The sequence below is a fragment of the Panthera tigris genome, chromosome E1 (genome assembly GCF_018350195.1).
Source record: "Panthera tigris isolate Pti1 chromosome E1, P.tigris_Pti1_mat1.1, whole genome shotgun sequence".
Taxonomy (NCBI): Eukaryota; Metazoa; Chordata; class Mammalia; order Carnivora; family Felidae; genus Panthera; species Panthera tigris.
Genome location: NC_056673.1, coordinates 27,105,104 through 27,118,886, shown reverse-complemented (window position 1 = coordinate 27,118,886; position 13,783 = coordinate 27,105,104). Strand labels below are relative to the sequence as shown.

At 37.3% G+C, this 13,783-nt stretch overlaps 1 protein-coding gene across 2 annotated transcripts in view; it reads left to right on the top strand.

Moving 5' to 3' along the window:
- The window catches only part of DHX40 (DEAH-box helicase 40), a 46,605-nt gene extending 40,525 nt beyond the window's left edge, over window positions 1–6,080 (top strand). For both annotated transcript variants that reach the window (XM_042967600.1, XM_007086738.3), the window contains 3 exons: window positions 3,358–3,427; window positions 3,894–4,122; window positions 5,568–6,080. In XM_042967600.1, coding sequence (XP_042823534.1) covers window positions 3,358–3,427; window positions 3,894–4,122; window positions 5,568–5,707 — 439 coding nt within the window. In that variant the 3' untranslated portion in view covers window positions 5,708–6,080. The remainder of the gene's footprint in view (window positions 1–3,357; window positions 3,428–3,893; window positions 4,123–5,567) is intronic.
- Window positions 6,081–13,783: the final 7,703 nt, after the last annotated feature.

The following is a 13,783-nucleotide window of genomic DNA, read 5'->3' as shown; positions in this document are numbered from 1 at the left end:
ATCCCTGAGGAAAGATAGGGTGGTGTGGAATGTTAGTAATTGAGCAGGATGGAGAAGGCACTCATATGGGATATGTTTGGTGTTGAATGTTAGAGTCTGAGTGTAGAGAAGGAGGGCATCTTCTTAGGGAAAGGGGTAACAATGGTGGTGATGGGAGATTCATTATATAGAAAGGAATTAATCACATAATTCAGTGTATTAAGGAATGGTGAAGGGAGTTATAAATACTGAATGGGAGAAAATGAGAATAAACCCTGTGGTGTTGGATTGAAATTTCAGGGTTTTATTGTGAACTTATGGTTTTCAATATAGTTAGATGGATGGATATATACATGTGGGAATGAAAATATATGTTATGGTATATATATGTTATATGTGTTTGTATATGTGTAAATACATACATACAAAAATACCCTAGCTCTCAGATGCACTGGGAACAGTAACACCGTAATAGCAATAAATATACTCAGTGCCCTTGATCTTGACTTGAAACAGCCATCTGCCACATAAAGGACTTAGAACTGTTTGGAGAAATAGGGGTGGGAAAGTACAAGATGAGCTGAGAACATCTTATTTTGCCAGCAAGCAAGAAGGGATCAATGAAGGTTGAGGCCATGTTAGAAGTACACTGGAGCTAGCTTGAATAGGCTCCAATTGATCAAATATAGGACATATTAAGCATCAGAATAAATAATGATAGTAATAGATTATATAGCCCACTAAATAAAATCTGAAATCATGGGTCTATAGTCATATAAATTACTAAATGAATAAATTAGAAGTTTAATGACAAATGGAATTAGTTGAGCACCTCTCCATAAAATTCTTTTTTTTTTTTTTTTTTTTTAATTTTTAATGTTTGTTTATTTTTGAGAGAGAGAGAGCAGGGGAGAGGCAGAGAGAGAGAGGGAGACACAGAATCTGAAGCAGGCTCCAGGCTCTGAGCTGTCAGCACAGAGCCCAACATGGGGCTCATTCACGGACGGTGAGATCACAACCTGAGCCAAAGTTGGACACTTAACGGGCTGAGCCACCCAGGCGCCCCTCCACAAAATTCTTAATTACTAAGGGAAAAAGGAAAAAAGTAACTTTTCATGGAGAAGCCTGGCAGATGCTACCCAAATCAAGCCATCAAAGTGAACACCATTAGTAATGAAACAGATTGAAACCATGTTCTTCCTGATAGAATATAATGAAAAACACAGCTTAACATCTGTGATGTTCCTGCCAAAGATGCATTACCTAAATCTAATCATCCTGAAACAGACAAATTCAAATTGAGGGGTGTACAAAAAATTACTATTCAAAAAGCTGTCAAAGGGTGCCTGGGTGGCTAGGGTCGTAAAGCATCCAACTCTTGATTTTAGCTCATGTCATGATCCCAGGGTCATTGGATTGAGCACCGAGTTGGGCTTCATGCTGAGCATGGAGCCTGCTTGGGATTTTTTCTCTCTCTCCTTCTGCCCCTCTCCCCGCTCATGAGCTCTCTCTCTCTTTCAGAAAAAATAAATAGGGGCTCAGTTGATTGAGTGCCTGACTGTTGATTTCGGCTCAGGTCATAATCTCACAGTCATGGGAACAAACCCCAAGTCGGGCTCTGCACTGACAGCACAGAGCCTGTTTGGGATTCTCTATTTGCCCCTTGGCCACGCACATGCTTGCTTTCTCTCTCTCTCTCTCTCAAAATAAATAAACTTAATAAATAAATAAATAAATAAATAAATAAATAAATAAATAAATAACAAAACAACTTCATGAAGGTCAAAGAAAGACTGCCACAATGAGGTAGACTAAGGGGACATGAAACGTAAAGTTAATACTTGATTCTGAGTTGGATTCTTTTGCTATAAAAGATTTTATTAGGACATCTGGTTAAAACTTCAGTGGGGCCTGAGGATTAGATGTTAGTGATGTATTGGTGTTAATTCCCTGGTTTTGATGGTTGTATTATGGTTATGTAAGAGAATGTCCTTGATTATGGGAAATGCACACTCAGATATTTGGGGATGATGGGGCATAAGGTTGGTAACTAATTCAAATGGTTCAAGTCAAAAAGATTTTTTGGGGGGCACCTGGGTGGCTCAGTCAATTAAGCATCCCACTATTGATTTTGGCTTAGGTCATGATCTCATAGTACATAGGATTGAGCTAGGTGTGGAGCCTGCTTGGAATTCTCTCTCTCTCTCTCTCTCTCTCTCTCTCTCTCTCTCTCCCTCTCTCCCTCTCTCCCTCTCTCCCTCTCTCCCTCTCTCCCTCTCTCTCTCTCCCTCTCTCTCTCCCTCTCCCTCTCTCTCTCCCTCTCCCTCTCCCTCTCCCTCCCTCTCCCTCTCCCTCTCCCTCCCTCTGCCTCTCCCTCTGCCTCTCCCTCTGCCTCTCCCTCTGCCTCTCCCTCTGCCTCTCCCTCTCCCTCTGCCTCTCCCTCTCCCTCTCCCTCTCCCTCTCCCTCTCCCTCTCCCTCTCCCTCTGCCTCTCCCTCTCCCTCTTCCCCCCTTTGCTCCTCCCCTGGTTGTGGGTACTCTCTCTCAAAAAAAAAAAAAATGGTTTTTTGTACTGTACAAATATATATATATACATATATATGTATATATATATACATACATACACACATATACATATGTGTGTGTATATATACATATAAATATATATATATTGCATAGTATATAAACAATTATAATGCAATCTGATCTGGGCTATAATGGGAATGTATATAAAGTATTATAGGAAATCATCTGTGGTGATGGTTGAACTAGGGCTAATATTTTGACAAGTTTTTGGAATAACATTTATGTAAGGAACTGTAGAAGAGGATACAAATTTGAAGTTAAGAACATGAATTACAGAAACGATAGGTGCAAAATTCTAATTATCAGATTTTAGAATAGTGAAAATTATCCCTTTAAAAAGAGATCATCATAGAAAGATTTAAATCAGAAGACCTATGTTTGGAACTTGATTTCACCATACATTAACTCTGTGACCTTTGGAAGGCTAGTTGATTTGTTTCAATCTGTTTTGACCTCTTAATAAAAGTAACTTACTCTCAAAACTCATAGGTTGTTTTGAGGATTTATTACAAAATCATTTTAGAAATGTTAAAGCATAAATATTATCAATATTGTTAACATTAATACTTATTAACAAGAAATGTTTGTGCTTAACTGAAATGACTGTTTAAGATGTATCATTATTTAAGATGGCTTGGTAGAGAAGTTACAGTGACAAGTAAGTTTAAACTTCTGCTTATAAAACTCTTTGTGGTAGAACACATTATTATAATTGTACATTGTTAGACTTAGTGCTCTACTTATTTAATTATTTTAGTGTTCTTATCTTTATCATTTGGTTTTTGGTTTTTAGATCTGTTGGGAGAACATTTTGCACAATGGATGGGCGTGGAAGCCCAGTCCACATTCATCCTTCCTCAGCAGTAAGTCCCTATTATTATTTTTTAAGTGTCTTATTTTTTAATAAAGGGAAGACATTTGTAAAGGTATGGGAATAAGTAATACACAAATGTTTTCTACTTTTCACTTTGTGGTTATGTTGAGTCCATTTTTTTTTTTAAGTCCATTTATTTATTTGGGGGGTGGGGGTGGAGAGAGAATCCCAAGCAGGCTCCATGCCCAGTGTGGAGCCCCACCTCACAACATTGAGACCACGACCTGAGCCGAAATCAAGAGTCAGCTGTTTAACTGATAAAGCCACCCAGGCACCCCTAGCATATATCTTTATTACATAAAGCTGTAAAGGCACTGCTTGGCCCATGCCTTCTGTTTGATTGAAAATTATAGGAATTAATTCAGAAGATTTGGGGCTATTAGTGTTTGGCTGGTCTAATGTGGAATAAGGCAGGTTACTGAGTTAACCATCCTTAAATAAATTCTTTTGTATAGCTTCATGAACAAGAAACCAAACTCGAATGGATCATTTTTCATGAGGTATTAGTTACCACCAAAGTCTACGCAAGAATTGTGTGTCCAATCCGTTATGAATGGGTGAGAGACTTGTTACCCAAGTTGCATGAATTTAATGCACATGATTTGAGCAGTGTGACCCGACGTGAAGTGAGAGAAGATGCAAGAAGGAGATGGACAAATAAGGAAAATGTAAAGCATCTAAAGGGTGAGTCAGTCATTTGTTCTAGTAACTTAAGTCCAGGGAGCATAAATATCCAAATTCTCATATAATTATGGAAATATTGTATAGAGCTTAGATTCTGGCTCTATCTCCTCAGAAAGCAAAGAGTTGTCATGAGTCTCAGACTTTGATACTTTGACTTCCTTCTTTTCTTCCAGTTAATCATGTTTTCCTTAATCCCTCTGTCCAACATTATTAATAAAAACAATATCTGTTGAGCTTTTACCATGTGCTAACAACTTGCATTAATTACCTCATTGAGTTTTCACAATAACCCTATCTATGAGGGAAGTACACATCCCCCCTTTATAGATGAGGAAATACTTAGCAATGTATAATAATTTGCTGAAAAATCCCATAGCTAATCATTTGTGAGTCTGTATTTTGAATTTGACCTAAACTCTTAACCATAATGCCATACAGTTTCCCAGTAGTCCATTGCTGTTTTTATTTTGTTTATAAAATTTTGTGACTATTACTTCAGAACATCTTCCCCTCCCCCCCACCCCACCCAGGGGATTTTTCTGTGAAATGTGAGATCCCTAGTTGGGAGGTGTAAACAGTTGTACTGAATGAAGTAGGACAGAAAGTTTAATTCTCGGCTTACATATACAAAAAGCTTTTCAGTAAAGCTTTCTGAGGCTGATTTATGGAGCAAATTTTATGATCCTTTTTTAATGTCATGAAAAATAGATCTGGAAGAGTCTTTAGAAATGTAGTGTTCTATTGCAGTATATAACTATAGTACATGATTAAATTAGGGTCAGTTGTTCTGGCTCTTTAGGCCTCCATGCATTCATTCATTTATTTATTTTAATTGACTTATTTATTTTTTCCATGCTCTTTTTTTTTTTTTTCTTAAAGTTTATTTATTTTTGAGAGAGAGAGTATGAGCAGGGGAGGGACAGAGAGAGAAGGAGAGAGAATCCCAAGCAGACTCCATGCTGACATTGTGGGGCTCGATCTCACAAACTTGGTCTTGTGACCTGAACGGAGATCAAGAGTTGGATGCTTAACCAACTGAACCACCCAGGCACTGCTCCATGCTCATTTTTTTTGTTTTTTTTAATTTTATTTATTTTGAAAGAGAGAACGAGAGCGGGGGAGGGGTAGAAAGAAAAGGGAGAGAGGGAGAGAATCCCAAGCAGGCCCCACACCACCAGCTCAGAGCCCAGTCCAGGGCTCTAACTCACAAAATGTGAGATCATGACCTGAGCTGAATTTGGAAATTCAACCCATTGAGCCACCCAGGAGCCGGCATGCTCTTTATTTTTTAACCATAGGCTACATTGTTTCTTTTGAAAGGGCAAATTTTAGTTTTCTTTTTTTCCTCCTTAGCATTGAAAAATCAGGGCATCTCCTTCTCTTAACATTTCTAGTACTGAGTTTCACAACTAAAGTTTAACTGGATTAATTTATAATGTTTTCAGATGGAATCTCAAAAGAAGTCCTAAAGAAAATGCAAAGAAGAAATGATGATAAGTCCATATCAGATGCACGTGCTCGTTTCCTTGAGCGAAAGCAGCAGAGGTCCCAGGATCACAGTGACACACGGAAGGAAACAGGCTAAGCAGTGAATCCTCCAATTCAGGAAGTAGGAAAAGCAGCCAGGAAATGTGCTTCTACTTTGACATTTATATTAAATAGCACTACCAAGAGGAAGGGGTCAGCAGCTGTTATTAGCATATGAGCTAAAAGCAAATCAAAGTTCACCAATACCAGTAAATGGAATTTTCAAAGAAAAGATTGAGTTGCCATAGTCCTAGGCAATGATATACAAAACCAATGAAAGACAATACATGTGATATTTTCCTCACTTCAATTTTGCTGGCCTTAACTGGTATCAAATGCTGTCACTGAGGTATTTTCAAAGAACATTGAATTGTATTTAATCAGCGTGTATTCCATTTGCATTTGAAGCATTAAAAAATATTTTCCTTAAATCTCTTTAAAGCCTTCTTGTTGCTATTAGAATAGTATTATATCAGGTTATCAGGTATGTGACCATTTCCTTCAGAAGGCTAAACATAAGAGGTTTTTACTCAGCAATACTTAGATGTCTAACTGTTTAATTGCTACAGAGCTTTATAGATATTTAGAGAAAAGACTTAATCAACTAGTAAATAAGAAAATTGCCTATGGCAAGATTCTTTGTTGAATTATTATTAATCCTTAAATTGATTTTTCTGGGATTATACAAATTCCTTTTTATATAAAAATATATTGTTTAAAACAGTAGCTATAGCCATTAACCAAAGGACAGATGATATATGTATTTTTTTTGTTTTGTTTTTGTTTTTGTTTTTTAGCTGTCCCTACATACTTGTATCAGCACCACGTATGTAGGCATGACAGTTGCAAACAGCCCCTCCACCTGGCCTAGTCTCTTGCCTCCAGCTGCTTGGGTATGACCATTTAAACATCTGTTATGCTGATCTTGAGATGGGATTTTTTTCAAAGCAGCCAACACCAGATCACCAGTGTTTCAAATTGGAACCTTGAGGCTAGTTATGTCACACTCAGGCCATAGTCAGCACTTGCCCCTCTGTTGTTTACTGCCTTGTATTCTAGTTATTTGTGTATTTGTCTGTCTCCCCCACTAGATTATACGCTCCTTGTGGGCAGGGACTATGTCTTTTTCATATCTGTATCTTTCATGGCACCTAGCACAGTGCTTTGCACATAGTAGTCTCTCAATGTTTGTTAAATAAAGCTATTAGTGTCATTAAAATTCAAAAGGCAGTATAATGTGTGTTTTTAGAAATTTTTTGTAAAAATTAAGAATCTAAATTTTTTATAGGTAACTATTTTGCAGTTATTTCCTTTGGTGTCTAAACAGTTTTCTGTTCAATTCTAGAAACTTGAGCCTTTATTGAAAAATCACATAAGGACCCAATCTCTGTGTTTGTTCTTTTTTTTTTTTTTTTAATGTTTATTTACTTTTGAGAGAGAGACAGAGATGGGGACAGAGACAGAGCACAGCAGGGAGGGGCAGAGAGAGGGAGAGACAAAGAATCCCAAGCAGGCTCCAGGCTGTGAGCTGTCAGCACAGAGCCTGATGTGGGGCTCAAACTCATGAACCGTGAGATCATGACTGAGCTGAAGTTGGATGCTTAACTGACTGAGCCACTCAGGCACCCCTCTCTGTATTTGTTCTTAAAGTAAGGTTAGCGATGATGGTTCCTCTAACATTCCCTGTGTGGTTAATTCGTTCATTGTAATCTCCAGTGCTGTTGACACTGTCAGTACATTAGTCTTACCAGTTTCTCTTCTCAGGTATATTTATCAATGTATTTTCTTTTTTCTTTTTTTAATATTTAAAAAAATATTTATTTCTTTATGAGAGAAAGAGACAGAGAGACAGAGAGAGAGTGTGTGTGAGCCAGGGAGGCACAGAGAGAGAGGGAGACAAAGAATCCAAAGCAGGCTCCAGGCTCTGAGCTGTCAGCACAGAGCCTGACACAGGACTCAAACCCATGAGCCATGAGATCATGACCTGGGCCGAAGTCGGATGCTCAATCAACTGAGCCACCCTAGCGCCCCTCAGTGTATTTTTTTAAATGTGGGGGTATATGTGGATTCTTAGCATGAAAGCTCTTTCATTTTAATAAATGTTATGCACACATTCTAAATCTATAGTCCATACTCAAATTTCATCAGTTGTCCCAATAATGTCCTTTATAAATTTTCCCCCAGTTCAGGATCCCATCACAAATTGTGTATTGTATTTAATCTCTTTTAGTCTGCAAAATGTCCTCAGTCTTTCTTGTTCTTTCACATTTAACATTTTGAATAACATTTGTGACACTTTTTAGTAATACAGGCTAAGTTATATATTTTTAAAATTCTTTTTAAATTTTATTTTAGAGAGAGCACAAGTGGGGGAGAGGGGCAGAAATAGAGAGGGAGAGAATCTTAAGCAGGCTCCATGGTCAGTGTGGAGCCTGATGTGGGGCTCGATCCCATGACCCCAGGATCATGACTTGAACCGAAATCAAGAACCAGACACTCAACTGCCTGAGCCACCCAGGCACTCACAGGCTGTTATTTTATAGAATGTCTTCAATTTGGATTTCTCTAATGTTTCCTCATGGTTATGCATTTTTTATTAGAATACTGCATAATGTCTTTCCTCAAGCATCAAATCTGGAGGTATGGTATATGCCCCTTATTAGTGATATGAATGTTTTTTAATTTTTTTTTATGTTTATTTAATCTTGAGAGAGAGAAAGACAGAATGAGCAGGGAAGGAGCAGAGAGAGAGGGAGACACAGAATCCAAAGCAGGATCCAGGCTCCTAGCTGTGAGTACAGAGCCTGACACGGGGCTCAAACTTATAAACCTGAGCCGAAGTCGGACACTCAGTCTACTGAGCCACCCAGGTGCCCTGGTGATATTAATTTTGATTACTTGGTTAGAGTATATTGATTTCTTCATTGTAGTTACTCTTATAATTAATAAGTAATTTCAGGAGGGATATGTTGAAATTATGTTAAATAGCCTGTTTCTTATAAATTATCATCCTCTGGATTTATCATCAACTGATGATTCTTGCTGAATCAGTTTTATTTTTATGGTTGCAAAATGGTGATTTATTTTTCCTAATTCTTTTTTTTAATATATTTAAAATTATTTTATTTTATTTTAGAGAGTGTGCACAAGTTGGGGAGAGAGGCAGAAGGAGGGAGGGAGGGAGAGAGAGAGAGAGAGAGGGAGAGAGAGAGAGAGAGAGAGAGAGAGAGAGAGAGAGAGAATCTCAAGTAGGCTCCACACTCAGCACAGAGCCTGAGGTGGGGATCATGACCTGAGCCAAAAATCAAGAGTTGGACGTTCAACCGACAGAGCCACCCAAGTGCCCCCAAATTCTTTCCTATATTTATTTGTTCGCATTATATTATGAGAAAGAGCTTTCTTTGAAGAATTTCCAATAAACAGATGGGAGTTGGTATATAGATCAAGACAGAGAATTTAAAAAGCCCAGGGGCTATTTGAGAAGGGTAGCAAACAGTCTCTTTATTTGGTGCATGGATTATATGTAAGAAAGTAACAGGCTGAAAATGTTGGTTGAGAACAGATTATGGAAGGCTTTGGAAACCAAGTTATGGCATTTTGACTCATTTTGTACTATATGAATTTATTAAAGCTTTAAGGTAATTGTGACAAGAGTTCCTGTAAAAAGAATTGATTTCCAGGGCACCTGGGTGGCTTAGTCAGTTGAGCGTCTGACTCTTGATTTCGGCTCAGGTCATGATCCCAGGGTCATGGGATTGAGCCCCACTTAAGGCTGCACACTGAGCGTGGAGCCTGCTTAAGATTCTCTTTCTCTCTCCCTCTGCCCCTCTCCCCAGCCCATACTTACTCTCTCTCTTAAAAAAACAAAAGAATTTGATTTCCACTGTGAGAGAAATAGTATGAGAGGAATACTGGATCTAGTTAAGAAGGTGGAAGGAGCCTTGGAGCAACAGTGGTGATAATGGAGAAGTTTGTTCTTAAAAGAATGAGGATTCACTTTTTCAAATTACTAAATGAAACAAAACAAAAAGAGACAAGACAAATGTTACCATAGAAAAATATCCAAGGGACATATTTCCTCACAAAAGAAGAAACATGAATGGTCAGTAAGATACTAAATCTTACTAGTAATTAGGGAAATCCAGTTGAAAACAGTGAAATGCCATTCTTTTCCATTAGATTAGCAACAGTCAATATGCCTGAAAAGCATTGGCATAGAATAAATTGATTTTATTTTAGAGAACATTTTGGCGAATGTGTAGTAAAGTTGAAGATGTGCATAACCTATGACCCAGCACGCCCACCTTTAGATATAGATTCTAGAAACTCTTTGAGATTATAGAAAATATGCTGTTCCTCATAAAGTTTGACTCACATAGATTTAGCATCAGTTGATGATTGATGTTAAATACATGGAAATGTTAAATACAGCATTCATAAAAATGTTATATATCCTCCAGTGTTTCTAATAGCAAAATAGTTGAAAAATACATATGTATCTATCAATAGGAAAATAGTTGAATAAATTGTGATATGTTCTTATGGTCAAATTCTTTATAGCATTGAAAGTGATTTTTTGAGACTCCTGATGGTTTGCTTTGCAAAACAGGTGAACCAGTTTATGTTCCCAACAGCAATGTAGTAAAGTGCCTGCCTTACTGCAGCCTGTTGTCACTCAAAAATATTCTTCTAATTATAGAACAAAAAATGTGCCTCATTATTATTTTAACTTACATATTTAGATACTCATCTTTTTCCTTATGTTGAAACTGTCTATAGGAAATAACTGATTTGAATTTGATAAGGGCAGATAGTAAATATTTTAGGCTTTCCGGCCACACAGTCTCTCTTGAAATTACTCTGCTGTTGTAGTATAAAAGGAGCCATACATAGACAAATGGATATGGCTGTGTTCCAATAAAACTTTATTTATGGACAATGAAGTTTAGATTTCATATAATTTTCACATCAGGAAATATCGTTCTTTTGATTTCACTTTTTACCACTTACACTTTAATCCAGGAAAGTACTTTTCACATACCAATTCTAATTCAGATTACTTCATTTGTAAGAAGAGATCTTAATTTCATGAAGTATCTGAGATTTTTCTGGCTTTTATATTTCTTTATTATTAAAAAATATTTTATAATGTTTATTTATTCTTGAGAGAGAGAGAGAGCGTGAGCAGGGGAGGGGCAGAGAGAGAGGGAGACAACAGAATTCGAAGCAGGCTCCCAGTTCTGAGATGTCAGCACAGAGCCTAACACGGGGCTCAAACTCACCAACTGGGAGATCATGACCTGAGCTGAAGTTGGATTTAGCTGACTGAGCCACTCAGGTGCCCCTTTTATTTTTCTTTATAGCAGAGTTGACGGGAATGAGCATAATGTTAGGTATCAATAAATTTAAATTATAGTCTTTATTCTCCCCCCAAATTTCAAAGTAATCCATATTACTTGTTAGCTGTTCCTTTAACCTTAAAATATGAATAATACAAAACTCTTGTGAAACTATTAAAGATTTTTGAAGAAAAGATCACATTACTTGTCCAGATAAAAGCTACATGTTTCTTAATCTAATATTACTTGGTGTTCAGCTAATACATAGGAAATGAGATGGGTTAATCCAAAATAATAGCCTAGCACCCAGTTTGGTGCCTTGTATATATGTCAGATATTTATAAATGATTGTTGTGCTAGCTCCAGGTATGATTATTGACAACATAAGTTGGGCTTTGAATTAAACAGGGGGTACAGTCAGTAAATGTTATAATAGCTTAACAAGTAGGATAAATAGATTTTAAGCTCAGTTTTTAAGGCAGAGTAGGAGTAAGACTAGGACTAGAATAAAAAAGACAGTATTTGTGTGGTTGGGAGAGGAATCAAAGTTAAACAATGGAAAGATCCATCACAACAATGGAAAGATCATGTCGCCTTGAGAGGGGCTTTTTTGAAGGGTTTTTCAGCTTCCAGTCTGTAACTTGGGCTAACACTAAGTAGATAAAATGAATAATTTGGGTGGCACTCATTCTGGGGAGACAGAAAAATCTGAAAGTCCTCTTGGACTCAGGTTATCTGTTTATAGCATGTAGTACTTGGAGACTGCCATTGTGTGCCAGTCTGCTATTCCATTTAGTTCCCTTTCAAGAACTGGAATTTTTAAGCCCTCTTCAGTAATGAGGAGTATAATATCTATGTCTGATTTGATGGCTTAGCTAGATAACCCAAAAGTACAGAGATGGTAAAGGACTGTCTTTATCAGGTTAGTTTTTATTTTCACCCTAAAGAAACTTTTTCATGCCTCTTAATGCTAACAGGGCTGGCTCAGAAAAAGAAATTTAAATCAATGAATATGAGGTAGGCTTATATGAATGCTATATATTTTCCATTACTGGGATGTTATGGAATGACTAGTATGGTTGTGTACTATACAACATTAAACTCACAGTTATTTGGAATATAAGCAACCAGGAAAAGTAAATAACCAGGTTTTTGGTTCATTTTACATAATCTACCCTTATCAGTCATGACCTATTGAGGTAAGTCATTTTTAAAAAAGTAATTTGTAGTGTGTCCTAAATTTGGTATATATTCAGATCAGGCTACATATGTAGGTGTACTTACAAAAACTTCACAGTGATGAACCTGAGGACCTTAAAAGTCAGAATTGCTTTCTCCATATACAATATTGTCTTAATTAATCAAGAGTTTTTAACATTGTTTAACTTTTCATTGTATGTACTGAAAGGTGTTTGTTGATCAAGTAAATTATACTTCCTTGAACCTTTATTATTGAGTTAAGCAAAACTTTGCTTACCAGATTTTTTTTAATGGTTATTTATTTATTTTTGAGAGAGAGAGAGAGAGAGAGAGAAAGAGAGAGAGAGAGAGAGAGAGAGAGAGAGAGAGAGAGAGAGACTCTCAAGCAGGCTCCATGCTGTCAGTACAGAGCCTGACGTGGGGCTCGATCTCATGACCTGTGAGATCGTGACCTGGACCGAAATCAAGAGTTGGATGCTTAACTGACTGAGCCACCCAGGTGCCCTCAGATCTTAGTTTTTAACCATTCTGTTCTGAGAAAGAGTTTACTACTATCAGAAGGCTGCATATGTGCATTGCTACTAGTGGAACTATCCCTGGAGTGTAACAGAATTTTACGATTGCTGAGAGAACATGTTTGTGGGTCATGCCTTGCTTTGGAGACAGTAATAACTCTAGGAGGTGAAGAGACAGTTCTACATATTTAGAAAGGAAATAAAAAGCCCATAACAATCATTCCAACACCTTGATCCTCATTATCCCTTCCTGTATAAATCCCCCTCAAGCTTCTTATGACTTCAAATTTTGGATATGAAAGGGACACTGACATGCATCCAACTCTCTATTGATCAGCATGGTTATAACTTTTCTAGGTTTTTCTGTCCATAGTGTTCTGTGTGTATCACTATTTTTGAACCAACTTTCCTCAGAGGACTTTTTAAGGTAATGTTATGAGCTACTTCATTCCTCTGTTGGAAACTGATTTAACCTTTAGACAACATGGGAGGGGCCTAAATAATATGACTAGATTCCAGATTGTAGTCCCACAGGGCTAGTCTTGGCTATTCACTTGGGACATGCTCAATCCTGACACAGAATAAAGATTCAGTATAGATCTTATTTGCCATCCATGATACATTATAAAACTTGTCTACACAGATTTAGGACAAGCCTGAGTAGTGAACAATACTGAGTATAAATTCAGGTCCATCTCATACTAAAAAGGCCATGAAATTTTTTTTCTGGTTTTGTAAATGTTTCCTTTCAGGTGAGCTTCACCTATAACCAGTGCCTTGTACAGGGCCAAAATAAAGTGGGCACTATAGGTTGACTGATACCTGAGTCAGTGCATTTGATATGATGCTCTTTACCTAATCCTGTGGGATTCATATCCAGGAAGTTATGGGGCTGAGATGTTTCAAAGCTGTTTAAATGGCAAAACCACTTATTGAGTAATGGTAAAGTATACCATTTAATGAAACCCTTTGGTTTCATTAAAATCTGAATTTTAAATAATTGGTACAGTGGGTTAGGTTTAAAGTTTTGCTTTAAGGGGCTCAGTTGGTTAAGTGTCCGACTTTGGCTTAGGTCATGAT